Raw genomic sequence first — 21,471 nt, forward strand, 5'->3', positions numbered from 1 at the left:
AACGCATTGGGTCGCCTAGACGCCATGACAACTATGATGAAAAGTTTCAAGAAATGGTACTCTCAGGAAAAGACAATAGGACATTCCTAGGGGACGGAGGATTTTCAGATATGCATGCTTTGTTAGAGAAATCAGAAGATTCTTATATGGTGCATGTCAGCCAAATGAAGTCCACCTATTCATCATTCCTCTGTCAAGTGTATGATTTGGGACAATTGTAAATTATAGCTTCATACGGACATTCATATAAACCAAGTTGTTACCATACTGAGGGATTATTAATGATCATGCAAAGAAAGCAATGCTTAATACCACTAATGCATCTGTGGCTGAAAGATCTAGTAGATAAGAAATGTGGACGGTAATGCAACTAATCCAAGAAAAATAGACAGTAGATGGAACCACTCAACCACCTTAAGAATTTTAGAAATAAATAGTGGAAATGGAATAGTACCTCATAGCAGTCTTCTCGATGCACTAGTCCTATACAGCTGCCCCAGTCATCAATGACAGGGACAACAGGTGCACTAAAAAATCGCATCACCACTTTCTTCAAGTCCAAGGTAAAATGTAATGGATGGGCTTCTGCAAATGGAGTCATGATATTCTCAATAGGATCACTCAATGGAACCTGAATTTTAGGCCAAAATGTATAGAACTTGTGAGAAAAGAATTCTTCAGAGTTGGGAAAAAGAAAATATTAAGGAGAAATACTAGTGACATCTAGGTAGAGAATAAAGGCAGTGAACCTACTACAAACAGGTATGCAAAGCAAAGAGGTAGAATGCTGGAAACACCATTCAATTGGCCCAACTGCAGAGATCCAGAGTAAAAAAAGAAAGCTATTTCCCAGCTATTTTTGTGCACCTTTATATATGATATAAATTATAGATATAGATATATCCCTCAGCCATTCCCCTCTAAACCCTAGAATACATAAACTCTAGTATCAATATTTATATGGGACCTGACAGTAAGGCTATGCTAACTTATGGGAACCTGAACTGATCCTCATTTATCCAAGCTTGGGACTGCAACACAATAACATTGGTGAAGATACCCTACATCAAACATAGACTGGATCAGGTCAGAATATCAGTCCTACAGATTTTAACCCGACTACTCCCCACTTTCCTTCAGATTGTCCAAAGAATGCAATCAGTCAGATGGGCAAACTAAGTGTCATGGTTCTAAACCTCGGTTTCTTACGAAACTGAGACAAAACCTAAATGCAATACCATTTTGTACCTGGTTTCGACATGTTCCAGCCATATTTTGGTAATTTCTCAAGTTTCAACCTGAACCACCTATATAAATTCACCTATCCCCATCAAAACTTGATAAAACTTGGGAGTATCAACCTGAACCTGGTTGAACCACCTTTTATTTGTTATTTCATTTAATTAAGATATTATTCATAAATAAGTAAATACCCACCATTTTGAATCCAATACATGTAATTAGAAATTCAAATTCCAAAATGATAAAACGTCAACCCCACAGTTCAAGAACAAAAAATCAGACTTTCATCAGTAGGTGAAATTTTCAACTTTCTAATGTCGGGGATTTTTTCAAATCTAAAAAAATACATAAATCTTATTATGATAAAACATGACTAAAAACCAAAAGAGCGGCAAAATTATCTTTTATTTTGATATCTAAAAACTATTTTCATTCAGAGCGATTTTGAAAGCATTCGCACACACCAAATAAAGTTTGACCGGAACATAATTCCTTCAATAAAAATCAGATTTAAGCAATCTTGGGTTTGTTATAAAGCTTTCCAACAAAGCTTTCAAACAAATCCAAGATTGTTTAAATCTGATTTATATTGAAGGAGTTATGTTCTGGTCAAACCTCATTTGGTGTGTGCAAATGCTTTTAAAATCAGCTCTGAATGAAAATAAATTTTGGTTTGATACCATTTTCAAGAATAGTATACAGTATCAAACTTGGGTCAAACCACAAGTACCATTTTGAGTGTTCTTTATGAGAAACTAATGCATGGATTGGGGTCAAAATGTCAAAAATAGGCAGCATAGCAAAAATCAGGGCAGAAAAAAAAACAACTGTTGGGCCTCGAAACCAAGGTTTTGAATTGTCCGGGAGGAAGTTCTAGGATTAGACCAAGATATGGTCGCAACCTAACATATCTCGGTTTTGGGGCTGGCTGAAACCAGCCTCGAAACCAAGATTTATAACCTTGCTAAGACATGTGTCATGCTGAATCCCACACCCAATAAAGTCTACCAAGTGAACCAGTGTGCCATTGATAGATCTTCCTTAAGGGTCTGCAACAGCATGTGAGAATTTTGTGTCAATGTAAATGAGATAAGTAGAAGCAAATCAGACACCTGATATAGAACGTGAGGACATAGTGTAGATAGGGTGAATCCAGACAAAGCCTCTATACACACAGCAACCTGCATTGCATTAGTCAAAAGTTAGGATATCATGCACTGAATTGAACATATAATGCAAGGATTTCATAGGAATTAGGAAATTGGGATATAGCAAAAATTGATCTATCCTAGAAATTGAGACAAAGTGACTGTTTAAGAAGACTAGAGCTTTCAAAAGAACTTTCTTTTTGGATAAATAACAGCTATATTCATCAATAAAGGATATAACCAAGCACAAATTAAATGCAAAACATCTACAGAAACGAAATTTTGGATATACCCATCAGATCAATTCCCCCAGCCCTGAGATAAGCAGCTACAAATGACAAATCCTGTACGTATGTAAACTCTTGGGAGATATCAGGTAATTTCATAAAAGATTCTGTGATTCTCTTCTTCTAAATGCCCAATCTAACCTTTAGTGCTAAAAGTAATGATTGGCCATAAATGGTGGTAAGGTAGTCCTCGGTGGCAAGGAGACCAGCCAGGAGCCAAGCAGCAGGATCTGCTATGAATAGGCAGTCCGATTGGGTAGAAAAGAGGATTTTAGTCCAAATTAGGGTTAGGGTTAGGTTAAGGGCTGATGATATGGTTATGCTAGGCAGGGGGTGGGAAGTCTATTAGTATTGTTTAATAATGTTTTTGATGAGTGGAAGTGAAAGGATTCAAACGATAGCGGGTTAGGGTTTCAAATTTCTGGTTTTTAAAAAGTGGAATAAGAAGGGATCTAGTGTTTAGGTTGGGAATTTTGGGCAGGGGCTTAGGTCGAGTCTCCCTAATGGTGAGGGGAAGATTCGACCCAAGTGTGGGCAATTTCTGATGGTGGGAATAGGCTGGACAGAAAACTAGGGTTTTGGGAATTTAATGGAGGTAGGGTTTATCTAGGGTTTGAGTAGGACTTTGGGGACCAAACTCAGATCGAGCTTCCCAATTCAGGAGGGGAATGTTCGATCGAAATTTGGGCAGAATGAGATGACTGAATTGGTCTGTGCAGGTTTTAGGGTTTTGGATTTTTAATTTTAGATGAGGGGAATTAGGGCTTGGCTGTTAGAGGGTTTAGAAGCAGAATTGGGGGATGGGGAATATTTCATACTTGTAATGGCAGAATGTAATCGGCAACAACTTGTTGACGGAGGAACTTGGATAAAAATCGAATCTTAGAACTTGAACTTGAAACTAGAACTTGAAGAGAACCACTCGGGCTTCACACTATAGTGTCGATTGGATTAGACTCCAATCCCACCAACAAACCACCCGGGCTTCACACCGCAAGGTGTCGATTGGATCACACACCAATCCCACCTTGCTTTGATCACACACAAGGCATATCTTCCGGAGAAGAGAAGTTGCAGCAGCTTTACAAGAGAGAAATTTCATAAACAGTGAGGTAAAGAGGAGCCCCACGGTTTGCCTATATTTATAGGCCAAAAGCCTAAATTCCTATGCAGCCTAGGAATAATAAATCCCAGGCTGAGCCTAAATACAAAACACTCCCTCTAAATTCGTGTAGAGGGTGGACCCTAAAATATGACTTAAGTTAAAAAGATTCTATTTTAAGAGAATTCTAAAATAACTTAAATTGGACCAGTGGTTCAACCGGTTCAATTTAAAACACTAAAACATGAAAATAAATTAAGTACAGGGCTAATCCCGTATGCAACACATGTACCCATATTTTAGACCCATTAAAGTGGCCTATTACATATAAAACCCATGGGATCAAAGGCCCAACATGTCCGTAACCCAACCCTAGACTTATTTCTAGGGAAAGAAGCCCAATTTGGTGATAAACCTGCATCAGGTGGAAAAAAACCTCTAATCTCTCTTGGCTTCTAATGACCCGCCCCAAAAGAACAAACTCAACTCATCCTTATCCAAACTAAATGGGATCGAACCCCAAAGAACCAATTAGAATAAATTATCTCAAATATCCCATGCCATACTGCAATCAATAAATTGGCAATTAACTGCCTCCTGATACACTTGCCAAATGAAAAAATGGCAAGCCATCTGGAATCCTTTAAAGTGATCCACTTCAAGTCTTCAACAAGGATCTAAAAACTTGGGAAACGGGATCGAATTGGACTCCACTGAATCCCATCCTCAGTTGACTCCAACAATCCCAAAAGATCCTGGCTGAGTTTAGGCTGTGACACGCATACTGGACCTAGCCGCCAATTTTTAGTTGGCTCCATTGATCCAGATACAGATTGGCCATTATGCCTGATCAAATCCATGATACTTAAAACCACGCACTTCAATATTGAAACCAGACCCTCAGAAATGCCTCCAGAATAGGAGGTAATGGAATACCCCAAATCCTTTATAAAAGAGAAAACAAGTCTCTAGATAAGAATTGTAAAATGATACTACTAAAATGTGTTTTCATTTCCTTCCTCCATTTTGTTGAATCTGCTGAACCTAGAAAAGAGACATCTACTTCCTCGTGAGCTGGATAGCAACCAGATCAATTCTCAACTGCACGCATTCCAAGGAGTTAAATTGGTTTTTTATTTAGCATTGGTTTGTTTCCGTAGGCCCTAAAGCCAAAATATTTCTCTACTGTGCTGCATCTATTAATAAAAACCTGTGCCAATTAAACACCCTCAAACTAGATTTAGTCCATTTTAGAGGGAAAGATTCTAAAGGACGAACTAGGATATCTCGAGTCCTATGGTAGGTCTCTCAATAGCCAAGGGTAAACTTCCAGAATATGCATGTTATAGACATTTTGGACAAAGTTATCCTGATCAACGGGTTCTTCTATGACATAAATAAGAATTACATTAACAGGAAATCGACAATCCCATTAGCCCATGAAAATTATTTTATGGTATATAACTTTTAGCAAAATTTTGAAAATGAAAGGATTCATGATCTTTTATATATACCAATTAAAAGGGGACAATAAGAATTGGTCACGCACCATGCTTCCTCTGCTTGTCCAAGACGTCACTTTCCATCTTGTAATAATATTTGATAAAATTTGTCTAGCCACATCAACCTAAAGACAATCCATGAAATCTAAAATGTCAAGAACTAGTACTATGAAGTTTTAGAAGCCTTTTTTATAATTGGCTATGAAAAACGTCAAGAAATTTATATTAAAAACAAAAAGAAGCATAAAATAATGATACATCACAAAATAATCAGGAAAATACAATTATTAGGTTCACATTAGCAGACCATTGTATGCATAATAGTCCACCTTTGCCTCCTGTCAGCCATCTTTTTAGGTATGCCGTCTATTTCCCGCTTCCAATGCCCTGGCTTTCACTGGTACCTAGACCACTGGTATGGGTTCACCCCAATCTACTAGCACAGGATCTAGAGACCCCCCTGTGACTACTACTACTATCTCTGGTTCTGGACAGGAAGGGATGTTGGGCCAAAAAATGTCAAGGATATCATGGGAACGGAAACCCCCTCAGTTGTGCTCGTGTACCGCCGGGCTGCAAACTAAAACAATCAAGTAGTGGCTGATACCCATTCCCTCTGACAAATAACAGCATTCTGTTGCCATTAACTAAAAGGGCATACCCAGTGCACGAGGCTCCCACCATTAAGGGGTGTGAGGAGGGTCATAATGTACGCAGCTTTACTCCAGCTTCGTGGAGAGGCTGTTTCCCGACTCAAAAGCAACCTTACTGTTGCGCCAAGGTCCACCCTCGTAACTCTTGCAATATATATATATATATATATATATATATATATATTGTCTTGAATGAGATTGAAAATTGAAGCTTTAAAATTTTGGAGTGAATTATGTTTCGTAGTTTGGGAAGTAGATTCAGAAGTTTGGATGTGTAAGTTATACGTTTGATCTCTCTCTATATATTTCTGTTACTGATACATGTGGATGTGAAGTGTCTTCAGTGTTTTCGTGAAATTTTAAGCCCTCAATTGTTGGTGCTTTGCATTCTTCATGCTCCCTGCGTTTCTCCAAGAGAAAGCGCTAATAAGTAAAAATGAAAATGAGAGAAATTCACTTATCTATATTTCTTTTCAACTTATCTATATATATTGCATGTGTCCAGCAATGCCTATGGTTTTGCTAAAAAGTTCATTGAATCCTATCCTATAAATCTCACATGATAGAAAAAGGGTCAGTCCAAAGAATCGTTCATTTAACACCAAGGGAAAAAAATATGGGACTCGACATAAAAATGGGAAAAGTTTTTCTCAACATGATGTTTAGAGAGTATATATTGATGACTGCCTTGTTTCTACCATCTGGAGGGTTGATTAGGTCAATCCAAATGTTGGATGGATAGAGAACCCTTTGGATTGTCTACATGTCAAAGTTCATGTCCAATCTCAAACGCATAGATCACCATCCAATGGATTTTTCTCCCATTTTATTTCAACCATCAAGTCAGCAGGATGTATGTCACAGTTCTAACTGTTGGATAAACACGGGATCGTGTGATGTAGATCGATGGAGGTTGAAGGAAAATCAGAAACAGACTGTCCTGACTCTTCCCCCCCCCCCCCCCCAATCGAACCAGCATATTTGGGCCCATATTCTGATTTTACTTAGGCCCATATATCAAGCCACCAATTACCAGTCCCCAAAGAGATATTTTATCAGAATTTTAGGGCCCATAAGGCCCTTGTGTGGAGATATGTTAGGAGATCAGAATTGTTGTTGTATGGAGTACCTTCTATAAGATTTGAGCGGTCAGCCTTGAGAAGATTTTATTTAGTTACTAATTTGTGTTACTTAGTCAATGACAAAGTTAGATTCATTCAGTTTATATATCTTTGTACGCTTTATTTAGTTTCTATTTTGATGAATCTCTTTGTTAGCCAACGAGAGTTTCTATTTTATAACAAAGCAGTATTATTAATAAAGGTGGAGGCATTATTACTCTCACAGGATTTTGAAAATAAACTTTGAGGGCCTTGCGCATGCGTGTGCTTGTGAGAGACAACCACTGCTGTGAGAGACAGCCTGGGTGAGATGCCCTTGTGAAGATAGGTGGGAGACCTTTCTTCAAGTTGGTGAGAGACTAACCTATCCTATTGTTTAGTCCTTTCTTCAACTGGTGAGTTTGATCCATCTTTGATTCTGTTTCCTGCTACTGGTAAGTTAGTTTATTGTTGATTTCAGGTAGTTTCTATTTCAGACTTCAGTTTCTCATCTCTGCATTTTGTCGATTCCTTTCTTGAGTTTTCTGTTCTCTGTTTTAATCAAGTCTTCAAGCTACTGACCTACAGATGCTGATACAGGACCATAGAACTCAGTTGCTATTTTCCAGCCATGTTCCAATGTAGCAACTTCTATTTCCTAGCTTTCTAACCTGGTTCAGCAGGTTATCTATTGGGATTTCTGGTACTGCTATTGTCTGAGATCAATACACTCCGTTTATATGCTGTGTTCTAACTTTCTAATTCTGGTTTTTAAAAAACTTTCCAATTCTGTAATAGTCCCACAACTTCATATCTTAGCGTCAGATACAAGTTTTGAGAATGTGTTCTCCACCCAATTAGGTACACTCAACCAGAATTCTAATTTAATCTGACTGGCCTGTTATGAGTTACAGAAATTTTCTTATTTCTGGTTTATTATCCTGCCCTGCGATTCTGGCTATCTTTGGTTTCCTGGTCATTAATGGTTTGGTGATCCCACAAATTTGGTATCAGATCCATGGCCAGCAGTGGCTTAAGTCCCTCCGATATGGCTGACATCCAAAAGGTTCTTAATTAACTTCTTGGGGAGTTGAGGCAACTGGACAAACGAATGGCTCGAAATGCAGAAACATTTGGGTGTCCTAGAATCATCTATAGCACATTAGCACCTCCATGGGAAGAGCAGAGACCTCCTTTCAAAGAAAAAGAACCTGAAGTGGGGGTTAACGTTGAAGAAATTCCAGCAATTGGTGATGACATAGAAAAAATGGTGCTTGACATTCCTACTATAGTGGCTTACATTGAAGAGTTTGAAACAAACAAGGACAATGAGGTTGTGATTAACGAACTTGGCACTACAATTAAAGTGGTGATTGAAGAAATAGCTAATTCAAAACTGAGAGTAACCCAGATGTGGAGTTTGTAGAGTTCATAATTCCACCTAAGTTTGGTGAAGAAAAAGAGCCGCATCTCTAAAACTTCATTCCCCACATTTGTAAGTGGCCAGAATACTGTTTTGGTCTGAAGCTGGATGTGCACCATGCCAAACTTATACTTAAACTCCATTAAACTCGAGGTCGAGTTTTTCTCAAGTGGGGGAGAGCTGTTGTAGATCGATGGAGGTTGAAGGGAAATCAGCAACAGACTGTCCAGATTCTTCCCCCATCGAAACAGCATATTTGGGCCCTATTCTGATATTACTTGGGCCCATTTATCAAGCAATCGATTAACAGTTCTCCAGAGAGATATTTTGTCAGATTTGTGGGGACCATAAGGCCCTTGCGTGGAGATGTGTTAGGAGATCAGAATTGTTGTTGTGTGGAGTACCTTCTGGAAGATTTGAGCTGTCAAACTGCCTTGAGAAGATTTTATTTAGTTACTACATACTTAATAATTTGTGTTACTTAGTTAATGAAAAAGTTAGATTTTGTTCAGTTTCAATTAGATTTTATTCAGTTATCTATTTTGGAGTATATATTTCTTTGTAAATTTTATTTAGTTTCTTTTTTGATGAATCTCTCCATTAGCCAAAGAGGGTTGCTATTTTGTAACAAGGCAGTATTATTAATAAAGGTGGAAGCATTATTAGTCTCACACAATTTTGAGAAAAAAAAAACCCTTTGAGCGCCTTGTGCATGTGAGTGTGTTAATAAAACATCTTTGAATGAATGGCTTGAATAATCTGAATGATCAGGCAAGCCCTTAATTTATAATTAAGAGATTACAAAAGGAGGATAGAATTGCCCTTACACTAGCTTACTCTATTAAGAGAGTCGGCAGAATATAAAAAGAACATAAAAATAACTCCCAAAAGACCAGAATACCCCCACAGTATTCTGGAGTACATTATTCAACACTCCCCCTCAAGTTGGAGCATAAATGTCAAACATGCCCAACTTGACTAAAGCAGGATGAAACAACTATCCAAACAATCCCTTGGTGAAAATATCAGCAAGCTGATCAGCAGACTTCACAAAGGGAATACAAATCAGTCCTCCTTCCAATTTTTCCTTGATAAAATGCCTATCCACCTCAACATGCTTGATACAATCATGCTGTACTGGATTATGTGCAATACTACTCGCAGCCTTGTTGTCACAGTACATCACAGGAAGACGAATAGGAACACCAAGGTCTTGTAGTAAACCCTTCAGCCATAGTAGTTCACAAATACCTTGTGCCACAACACGAAACTCTGCTTCAGAACTGGAAAGAGCTACCACATTTTGTTTCTTGCTATGCCAAGTGACAAGATTGTCACCTACAAAAGTATAGTACCCAGAGATAGGCTTGCGATCAGGAGAACCAGCCCAATCAGCATCAGTATAGGCCTCTATCCGTAGGTGATCATGAGGAGACAGGAGAATACCTTTCCCAGTAGCTAACTTCAAGTAATGAAGAATACGAAGAACAACCTCCATATGGGAAGAGTAGGGATCATGCATGAACTGACTCACAACACTCACTGCTATAGCAATGTCAGGACGTGTGTGTGAGAGATAAATCAACTTCCCTACCAACCTTTGGTACCGGCCTTTATCAACAAGTTCACCCTCCTTTTCTTTGAGACGAACATTAGCATCCATGGGAGTATCTGAAGGGTGACACCCTAAACAAACCAGTCTCTGTCAACAAATCTAGGATATACTTCCTTTAGGCGAGAAAGATGCCCTTAGAAGACCTAGCAACTTCAATTCCAAGGAAGTACCTCAACTGTCCTAGATCCTTAATCTCAAATTCCTGACCCAGAAAATTCTTCAGACTGCTGATTTCAGCACCATCATTACCAGTTACCACAATATCATCAACGTAGACTATAAGAATAGTGATTTTTTCACCAACTCTTTTAATAAAAAGAGTGTGATCAGCATTACTCTATTTGTAGCCTACAGAAATCATAGCCTTGTGAAACCTGCCAAACCATGCTCGAGGTGATTGCTTCAGCCCATAAAGTGCATGCTTCAATCTACACACTTTGCATTAAGTCTTGTCACAAGAGAACCCTGGTAGAATACCCATATACACCTCCTCATCCAGTTCTTCATTAAGAAAAGCATTCTTCACATCCAGTTATTCTAAATCCCATCCAAGATTAACTACGTAGGATAATAGAACACGGACAGCATTCAGCTTTGCAACAGGGCCAAAGGTCTCCTGATAATCAATGCCATATGTCTCGATGAACCCTTTTGCCACGAGTCGTGCCTTATATCTATCCACAGTGCCATCCATCTTCTATTTCACTACAAGCACCCATTTGCATCCAAGAAGTCTTTTCCCTGGTGGAAGTGAAACAAGCTCCCATGTATCATTTTTCTTTAAGGCTTCCATTTCTTCCATCATTGCTGCCTTCCACTTTCGATCTGATAGAGCTTCTTGGCAATTCTGAGGAATACGAACAGAAGAAAGAGAAGAAACAAATGCACGAAAAGATGGAGAAAGGGAATAATAGGAAACAACATGAGATATAGGGTATTAAGTACAAGCTCTAACACCTTTGCGAACAGCAATAGGTAGCTAAAGAAAAGAAGTCTTACCTGGTAGAGAAGTAGGTTCTGGATCCAGGTTTGGCCACTGGATGGGTACTGGTGCTATAGTGGATTGAAGCTGCTTATCTTTGGTTTGGTTCCTTGTATAGACCTTCAAATTTGAATCATTAATCCTCCTTTGAAATTCATTAATGGTTTTCTGAACTGAAGTGATCTCCCCCTAAACAGGAATTTCATTATTATCACTTTTTGTAGTCTCCCCTGTATAGGAACATCTCCCCCTGAAGTAAAGGGAGGAACAAGAGCAGGAGGAGCAGGAAGGGACTCATCATGTACATACTAAAGAAGGGGTTCTATGGTCAGCACATCTTCACTAAAATTCTCCCCCTGAAGAGGTGGGGACGAATAATAGGAAAGACTCATGAAAAAAACATTCATACTTACCATAGTAAAACGGGCAGGAGGATAATAGCACTTGTACCCCTTTTGGGTGGTAGAATAACCTAAGAAAATGCAGCTGAGACCACGGGGTTCAAGCTTACTAGGGGTTTTAGTGTCCCGAGCACAGCAAACATAGCCAAACACCCGAGAGGGAACAAAAAAGAAGAGCCATGTAACAGCTCAGCTGGGGACTTGGAGTCAAAAACCCGAGTAGGCAGCCTATTAATCAAATAGGTTGCAATAAGGACAACATCCCCCCAATAAAAGGAGGGAACATTTCGAGCAAACATAAGTGTATTGGCCACCTCCAAGAGATGGCGATTTTTTCTCTCAGCCACACCATTCTGGGCTGGAGCATCAACACAGCTGGTCTGATGTAAAATTCCATGGGTAGCAAGGTATTGTTGGAACTGACCTTCCATATACTCTGTCCCACTATCACTTCTCAAAAATTTTGAGTGGCATTAAACTGGGTCTGAACCATCTTATGAAAATGCTGAAAGCATGAAATAACCTCATTTTTAGTATGCATCAAGTAGACCCAAATGGTTCTAGAATAACAATCTATAAAAGTAGCAAACCAACGATGGCCAAAAACAAAAACTTTGCGACTAGGACCCCACACATTAGTATGAACCAAATGAAAAAAGGAAGAACATCTTTTATTAGAAATTGGATAATTTGAACGTGTCTGACAATCCAGAGGATGCCAGGAGTCGAATCTTACTTTGGCAGGGTCTTGCAAGCTTCAGGAGCCTCAACGCCTATATCACTAGGCTTTTACCTTCCTTCGTAGTTTGGGAGCTTTGGAAGGAGAGAAATAACAGAAGGCATGGAGGATGCAAGCGATCGGCAGGTACAATTATTAAGAGCATCAAATTTTGGGTGAAGGGCATCCCATATCCCCCTAAGGTTAGACACTCCTCTTCACCTAGAGAAGTACTAATTTTGCAGTGTCTTGGATTATCGGCTCCCCCTATCAGGCTAAAACCCCCCCTTCCTATCTATTGGTGTCCGCCCTTTGCCTCTGTAAAAATTAATGTGGATGGAGCCTGTAGAGGTAATCCGGGTTTAGGAAGGGGTGGAGGAGTCATTAGAGACAAGTTGTACTGGCTGCTTTCTCAAGCTACTATGGTGAATGCACCAACTCGATTACGGAGTTGAGAGCTATGCGGGATGGCCTGAAGTTGTGCTCTGATTTGGGTTTCACAGACTTTGTGGTTAATTCGGACTCTGCTATTACAGTTAGAATGATTATTTCCAAAAGGTGTAACTTGTGGAGGGGGTGGTACTGGTTTCAGGAAATAATGGAGCTCCTACACTCCACTCGGCCTCTTATTTCTTTTGCTTTCAAGGAGAGTAATAGAGCTGCAGACTGGCTAGCCAACTTAGCTTGTGATACATCTGCCTCAGCCATCTTTCACTTTGGGAGTCAGACCCCCGGGGATCTCCAGTGGATCCTTCGGGAAGACAAAGCTGGTCTGCCAATCTTCAGATCATAGCTATTGGCTTTTGTTGCGTTATTTTCTCAGAGTTTTATGGGTTTGGTTTTAGGTTTGAGTTGTGAGTTTTGTCTTCCTTTGGGATGGGGTACGGCCGAATGTCCCCCCCCCCCCCGTGTATTCTTTTATTTGATCTATTCATTAATAAAGTTTCAGGGGCTGACCCGGGTCCCAGATAAGTTTGGGTTAAAAAAAAAAAAAAAAACGTGTCTGTTTGGCCAAGACACAAGCCTCACAAAAAAATTCTTCCTTTTTACAGTTTTTAACCAAAGCAGGAAATAAATGGGACAAAGTTCCTAAGGGTGGTGTCCTAATCTAGAATGCCATTGATGCAATTCAGAGGAGGAGGAAGGCTAACACAATTGAGAAGGTAATGCTGTAGGAGGAAGACGACCATCATCAAGCAGGTACAATCCACCATGCACTTTACCACATCCAATCGTTCGGCCCGTTTCCAGTTCCTGAAAAACACAATGAGTGGGAAAAAATGTGACCTTACAATTCAGATCTCTAGTAATACTACTAATAGAAAGAAGATTGGTAGTAAAATTGGGAATATGTAATATGGAAAACAATGAAAGGGATGATGAGCAGCTAATGGAACCCTTTCCGGAAATGGAGGAGAGGGAGCCATTAGCCACCCTAACTTTATCCTTGCCAGAAGTAGGAGAATATTTATGAAAAAGACTGGAAGAACCTATCATGTGATTAGTGGCACCGAAGTCTATAGTCCAGGGGGAAGAGACAACCGATACACAATGACCAACAAATGAAATACCTGAATGGGCAAAGTGGGAACCTGATGAAGTGGAAGAACTGGCAGGAAGAGATGTAGTAGAAGCAGCAGAAGCTTGTAACATATGCCTGAAAGCTTGTAATTCTTCCTGGGAAAGACCATGTTCAGAAGTAAAAGCTGTAGTTACACTTTCAGTGTGATTAGCCTTGTTTTTAGTTTTACCATAACCACGTTTGGCTTCAAAATCAGTAGGTTTCCCATGTAGTTTCCAGCAAGTAGCCTTAGTGTGAGAAGGTTTGTTGCAATGTTCACACTTAAAAGGGTCCTTGGTGGAAGTAGCAGCCGTAGGAGAACTATCAGTAGTAGGAGTAGGGCTGGAACCAGCCTGTAAAGCAGACCTCTCGACAGTAGGAGTACGAAGCATGGCAGCCCGATGAGTCTCCTCAGTATGTACCAAAGCATAGGACTGCTCCAGTGTAGGAAAGGGAGACTTACTAAGAACCTGCATTCGAATAGGGTCATACTCAATATTCAGGCCTGCCAAGAAGTCATACACATAGATCTTGTCCACATGTTTGCGATAGGCAGCAATGGCAGCTTTAGCAGAGGGCTGAAAGTCTGAGTAATGATCCAATTGCTGCCATAAACTCTTGAGGGGAGCATAGGATTTAGAAACTGATAACTCCTTCTGAGTGGTGTCATGAACCTTCTTGCGAATCTCATACACCTGAGCATCATTCCTTACCTGCCCATAAGTCTCCTTGGCAGCACTCCATATTTGATGGGCTGTATCCAATAATAAGTAGTTGCCGGATAGGTCAGGTTGCATGAAGTGTAGCAAATAGGACATTACCATAGCATCATTGGACACCCATCGATCTTGTAGAGCTCCAGGTTCAGTTGGCATGGTAGTACTCCCAATAATATGTCCAGTAAGGCCTCGACCAACAATGGTCAAATAAGTAGACTTGGACCACATCAAGTAATTGGTGCCATCGAGCTTTAGAGGAGCAGTAAAAGGTAGAAATTCAGTCTTGGTCTGACCATCAATCCCAGAAGTTGCAGTATTTATATCTGAGCCTGACATGATTGTAACCAAACAATAAATAGAACCAGCAAGGAAGCAATGCAGCCAGCCAAAAGAGACCCAGAAAAAGGGGATCGATATTGGGAGAAATCGAGCCAAAGAGAGGGAGACCAGCATTTTGCCAAAAAACTCAAAAAAATTGGCTGATAACAAGGTTGAGTGGTCTTCTTGTGTGAATAAAACACCCCTGAAAAATCAGCAATAGGAGACAGCCCTAAGCCAAAAATCGATAAGTGATTCAAAACCCTGAAAGTGGAGATTGATATTGGTTAGGGGGCTTCAAAAAAGGCTGTAGAGCTGTGATAGGTGCTGTCCAGAACTGCCAGGGTGAATCTCCAACAAGGAATATCAATCTTCAAAGTGGAGAGGTGCTTGATCTTCAAAAAAAGAACTCCAAAAATCGCAGAGGAGAGAGGCAGCAGCTATTGATCTGAAATTCTGTTTAGAATATGAAGTGATGATGTTGAATTGAGGGCAGAATCTAGATCATATGATCACCTCATTAGTGCTGCCCTAAGGTGGAGAATGAGAACCAAGGGGAAAACAAAAACAAAAGAAGAAGAGATCGAGAGGAAGAGGGAGGGAGAAGAACGATGGAAGGGGGGAAGGGTTTTGAAAACTTAGATCAGAGAATTTGGCTCTGATGCCATGTTAACAAAACATCTTTGAATGAATGGCTTGAATAATCTGAATGATCAGGCAAGCCCTTAATTTATAATTAAAGAGAATACAAAAAGATGACAGAATTGCCCTTACACTAGCCGACTCTCTTAATAGAGTTGGCAGAATATAAAAAGAACATAAAAATAACTCCCAAAAGACCAGAATACCCCCATGGTATTTTGGAGTACATTATTCAACAGTGTGCTTGTGAGAGACAACCACTGTTGTGAGAAACAGCCTGGGTGAGATGCCCTTGTGAAGATAGGTGGAGACCTTTCTTCAAGTTAGAGACCAAGCTATCCTATTGTTTAGTCCTTTTTTCAACTGGTGGGTTTGATCCATCTTTGATTCTGTTTCCTGCTACTGGTGAGTTAGTCTATTGTTGATTTCAGTTAGTTTCTATTTCAGACTTCAGTTTATCGTATCTGTACTGTGTCGATTCCCCTCTTCTGTTCTCTGTTTTAACAAGTCTTCAAGCTACTGGTATACTGATCCAGGACCATAGAACTCAGTTGCTACTTTCCAGCCATGTTCCAATTTAATAACTTCTGTTTCCTAGCCTTCTAACCTGGTTCAACAGGTTATCTATTGGGATTTCTGGTACTGCTAGTCACTGAGATCAATAAACTCTGTTTATATGCTCTGTTCTAATTTTCTAATTCGGGTTTTTTTTTTTTCTTCCAATTCTGTAATAGTCCCACAACTTCATATCTTAGCGTCAGATTTTGGTCAAGTTTTGAGGAAGTGTTCTCCACCCAATTACGTACACTCGAACAGAATTCTACCTTAATCTGACTGACATTCTGTGAGTTACAGAAATTTTCTTATTTCTGGTTTATCATCATGCCCTGCCGATTCTGGTTATCTTTGGTTTCCTGATCACTAATGGTCTGGTGATCCCATCATCACGTGGATTTGTCATCTATGAAATTTTGAGGTAAACTCAATCATATGGATGTAGTTAAGGGTGTCCAATTGGGGCAATTGGGTCACATAACACTTCATTTTGGCCCATGGTTGTGCTATGGGCATTGGGCTTGTTATTTTTGAGTTTTTTTTTTACTTTTTGTAATGGACCTCTTTTATAAGCGCATTAAGTGGGGGGGGGGGGTTAAAGCTAGTACATGGGATTAAACATGGGATTAGTAGTTAAGTGTTGGAGTTAGATTAGGATGCTTAATAGTTTATAAGAGTTTTGTTTTGAGTCTATTTACTTTAAGTTAGCATAAGAAAGTGGTTAGGAGTCCTTTTATGATTCAGATTAGGAAATTTAAAAGGTTATATATATGTATACACCCCCAACTCAATTGGAGATGATTTCATAAAATAATATTGAATTTTTTTATGAGTTTTGGAGCTGTTGAGCTTGGCATACGGGATTGATTTCCATGACCTTATTTCTTCTCTTTGTCTTGTGTTCTTTACTCTTCTCTTCCCTTCGCTTCTTCTTCAGTGATAACATTGTGAGCTTCTGCAACCGATTGTTAGATTGTGCTGTCCGATGGCTACTAGGATTCATTAGTATTAAGTAATCTAACCAATGGATCAACTTGATTTTCTGATATTATATTTTGTTCATTACTTGAGCACACGTGACCAGTTCTTGATGAGAATCTGATCATTGGTTGTGAAATTTAATTATCTCCATTGCTGCTTCTGAGATTCTATTTTGAGGTTCAGAATCCAACCATTGGATGAGCTTCTACCTTCGATACTTTGTTACCTATTATTAACCCTACTTGCAAGTTGCAACCAGAATTTAGAGTACATCTGATCTGATTTTATCAAAATTTTCCTTTACTGAAGTTGTTCCTGTTTAAAAGTTTCCTGCAGAATTGAAACACTGTCATTACTTCAAATCTGACCATCAGATTGATTTGATCTTTCAGTGTGTTATTCTCGTACTAGTGCTTAACATCTATTCACAGTTTTGTTCACCCCTGAGTTTCTGATTTTGGTTTATTGAGTTTCATTGAAAACTGGACTGTTAAGTCCTTGTCTGCGATCCTGGTTTAGAGGTTTTCTGAAACCTACTTGTTTGGTAAATCTAAACCCCATCACATACATCCTTTCACACATAGAACATTTTCACTAGTTGTCAAAGACTTGAAAAAAATTGGGTTGTTGATTATGTCATATGGTGCAATTCTACTGAAATTTACCACATGCTATTAGCATATACTGAATTATGTAAATTTAGCCAAAAACAAAAATTTTATTTTTATGGATAAAACACTTTACAGAAAATCACACAATGGCATGAAATCTGTAGATATGTCTCTCCAACTTCCAAGGTATAAAACCACAAGGTACCTGACCATTGTTCAATGCTGCTTCCATGAGAAGCTCATCAGCTTCTACTTGAACAGGAGGAGCAATAGTTCCTACCGTATCTAGCCACATGCGTGTATGTAAAGTTTTCACCATTCTATAATCTCCAAGAAAAGAAAATGTCCGCATCATTGAAATGTAAAGGTGGGGCTTCGGCCGCAGGTCTGGATTTTGACCACTTGGCTTCAATACCTCCCCAAATAGACAAAGAGCACCTGAAAACAGGATACAGAAAAATAAAAATAACTGCAAAGAATGGAGTGAGAGGACATTGGGTCCTCTAAAAATTGAAAAAGAATTCATGAACAAGATAACAGCATCCATTTATAGATACATATGCAACGTTAGCACAAAAAAGTACAGCAACTCAAGTACGGGCAAACAAAAGTACAGGAAATTTACATATTAATCTCCCTACTCTTCAAAGATTTTAAACAATAACCAGCACCAAATTTTTATATATCAATCAATCAAACTAATCCAGCCATCAGGAAAATATAATACATTTTAAGTGGCTACTATTCCGCTATTCCGTCTCAGAATTCAACAGATCTAGGGAGAGTCCTAAGAGAAAGAAGGTATCTGAAGAGTCATCATTCTCACAGCCAAAATAGTAGCAAGAGATTATCAATATCCACCATCCCTCCCTGTGATGGTGGTTATCATATAAAATTGAGTTTCACCAAGAATGTAACTGTTTTTTGTGACTAGTGAGATTTGACACTTCTATTTTTTTCAATGAACATCCTTACCTTTTGATCACATTCATGTTTTCTACCTTTCTAACTATTGAGTTACGTAACCCAAAAGGGTTTTTTGGGCTTTTTCCCCCATAGCTAGTAGAGTCGGCTATGTGGGGGATTTTATTGTAATTCTGTCCACTCTTTGAAAGTTATAAATAAAGGGCTTGATGATCACATTGATCATTCAAGCTTTCCATTCTAAACTGTTCTGTTAACATGGTATCAGAGCTAATTAATCTGATCTTGGTTTTAGAACACCCCTTCCCATCGTTTTTCTCTCCTTCATCTTCTTCTCTCTTTCTCTCGGTCTCTTCTTCTTCTCCTTTTTTTCTGGTTTTCCACCCTCATTAAAGGGCAGCACTAAGGAGGTGATCAAATGATCTAGCTCCTGACCTCCATCTACCCGAGCAATCAATGAATTAAAGAAGGTTTTTTGCGATAGCTGCTTCCTCCCTTTCTTCTGCAATTATTTGGAGACGACGACTTCTTGAAGATCAAGCCTCAAGCACAACTGGAGATTGATTGTTCGTATTGGAGATCCATTATGGCAGATTTGGAGAGCATTTATCACAATTCATCATCAACAATTGAAGCCCCCTACCCTACATCAATCTCAGCTTTCAGGGTTTTATAAAACCTTGACAATTATCGATTTTAGGGTCAGGGTTGTCACCTCTTGCCGATTTTTTTAGGGGAGTTCTATCCATACCAGAGGAGCACTCGACCTTGATATCAGCCATATCTTCTAAGTTTTTTTGAAAAATTCAGTTCTTCTCCTTGGATCAATTTCTCCAAATTTCAATCTCCTTTTTCTGGTTCTTCTGTGGCTGGCTGCATCGATTCCTTGCTGGTTCTGTTGATTGATTCAAACTCCTTGCTGGTTCTGTTGATTGGTTGTTTGCAAGCATGTCAGGTTCAGATATTACTACTGCTACTTCTAGGATTGATGGACAGACAAGGCCTGAGTATTTACCTTTCGCTGCTCCTATCAAACTCGATGGCACTAATTACTTAATGTGGTCCAGGTCTACTTATTTGACCATTGCTGGTCGAGGACTACTGGACATATTATTGGCAGTGACTCAAAGCCAGCCGAAGCTGGTTGTCTTCAGGATCGATGGGTGTACAGACCAATGATGCTATGGCGATGTCCTAATTGCTGCACTCTATGCAACCTGACCTCTCCAACCCATCAAATATGGAGTACTGCCAAGGAGACTTATGGGCAGGTAGGGAATGATGCTCAAGTGTATGAAATTCGAAAGAAGGTTCATGACACCACACAGAAGGAACTGTCCATCTCTAAATACTTTGCTGCTCTAAAGAGTTTATGGCAGCAATTGGATCACTACTCTGATTTTCAGCCTTCCACTACAGCTGATATTGCTGCCTATCGTATACACGTGGACAAAATTCATGTCTATGACTTGTTGGTAGGCCTGAATGTTGAATTTGATCCTGTAGAAAACCTAGGACCTGTAACCAGTAACCTTAGAGAGAGAAGAGAAGAGAGAAAAGAGAGAATGAGAGAATAATTGCTTATATTAATTCATAGGTAAGCCCCTCTATTTATAATTGAGGGGAAAGTTACAAGAGACTAAAATAGGCGATGTGGGACTAAAACCCACATAGCCAATTTGTAAAATCCGCAATAAATTTAAACTTTTGGAACTTATGTGATTTCAGGTTCCAGTTCCGTGTCGATGCTTGCCTCGATGTTGTGGGCTGCATCGGTTGAGGTCTTAGATCAATCCCCCGACCCACCTATGGAGGATTCCAGGGAGTCTTCTTCTCAACTTGCCCTTCTGGAGTCAGAGAACCCTAGTGGGGTCCCGCATCTAAGCTATCTGTGTCGGATCTGCTACCTGGAGGGCATGCAGAGTCTCTCCCTAAACTAAATGCATTGTAAGTATAGTTTAAGTGTATTTATATGCCGATTGTATGACCAAATAGAGTTAGCGGGGTATTTTAGTAAATTTACCTCTGTGGGACCCACATCCCCAATGGGGGAATGCTGTCCGTAGCAGTTATGCGTGTTTGGATTATCCCTGATGTCATCTGACGTCGCTCTATGGTTAGATTAGAACAATAAAAACAGATTTCTGGTTATAAACTGATTTGAAAATCAGTTTTAGAAGTAATTATTGCTCAAAAGACCAGATTACCCCTTAGTGCTTAAGTTACTATATAAGCATTCCTATCCTTACTATTCATCCATTCTACCAAAACCAAGAGAAGACAAAACGATTCAGCTTGGGAAAAAAAAAAAGAAGGAAGGAGAAGAAGAAACCTAAGGCTACGGTTGGACATTTGAGCTTGGATTTGCATTAGAGCTGGATTTGAAGCTATTATTGGCTCTCTAAAACCTAAATCAGGTTGGTTCCCTTCTATCTCCATGCTGTTAGACATGTCTTCTCCCTCTCTTCTTTCCTCTTTTTCATTCTAAACCCTTGGCAGCCATGAAAGTCTGTAAATCAAGCTTTGGAAATGGGAATTTGACCTATATAAATCTGATTTAGGTTAGACAAGGTTCAGACACAGCAGGAAATCCTGGCTACCTCCCAAATTGACCCAAATCTGGTTCCATGAACCAGATTATAGAACCCTAACTTTCCAATGTGGGTTAAATACCTAAAATCCTCAAATTGGAATGTAATTTCTTCTCTAATTTCAGTCCTATTGCAGCCTAAGCTGCTGGCTGCCATTAAAGCCTCCTAACCAAGCTGCTATACTGAAAATTTAATGTCTTTGGGACTGATTTAAGTCAAATTACACTCCCTTACACCTGAGATTCATGGCAGTCCCTTTACTTATGTTCAATTCTTGATCTGGGGATCAAATTTTAGAACCCTAAATCAACCAATTTGGAACCTATAATTTAATTCCCCTAATTTTGGTTTAATCCTTGAAATTAAACAAATATATGAGCTGACCCCCCTTAGAAT

The 21,471-nt window shown here is 39.4% G+C and overlaps 1 protein-coding gene across 1 annotated transcript in view; it reads right to left on the reverse strand.

Moving 5' to 3' along the window:
* Nucleotides 1-370: 370 nt before the first annotated feature.
* LOC122659247 (pentatricopeptide repeat-containing protein At5g10690) overlaps nt 371-21,471 on the reverse strand; it is a 63,498-nt gene continuing 42,397 nt past the window's right edge. The window contains exons 8-11 of the mRNA XM_043854378.1: nt 17,766-17,998; nt 5,329-5,406; nt 2,355-2,423; nt 371-631 (exon numbers count right to left, since the gene is read on the reverse strand). Of these exons, the coding sequence (XP_043710313.1) occupies nt 371-631; nt 2,355-2,423; nt 5,329-5,406; nt 17,766-17,998 (641 nt within the window). The remainder of the gene's footprint in view (nt 632-2,354; nt 2,424-5,328; nt 5,407-17,765; nt 17,999-21,471) is intronic.

This window comes from Telopea speciosissima, chromosome 4 (assembly GCF_018873765.1).
Source record: "Telopea speciosissima isolate NSW1024214 ecotype Mountain lineage chromosome 4, Tspe_v1, whole genome shotgun sequence".
NCBI lineage: Eukaryota > Viridiplantae > Streptophyta > Magnoliopsida > Proteales > Proteaceae > Telopea > Telopea speciosissima.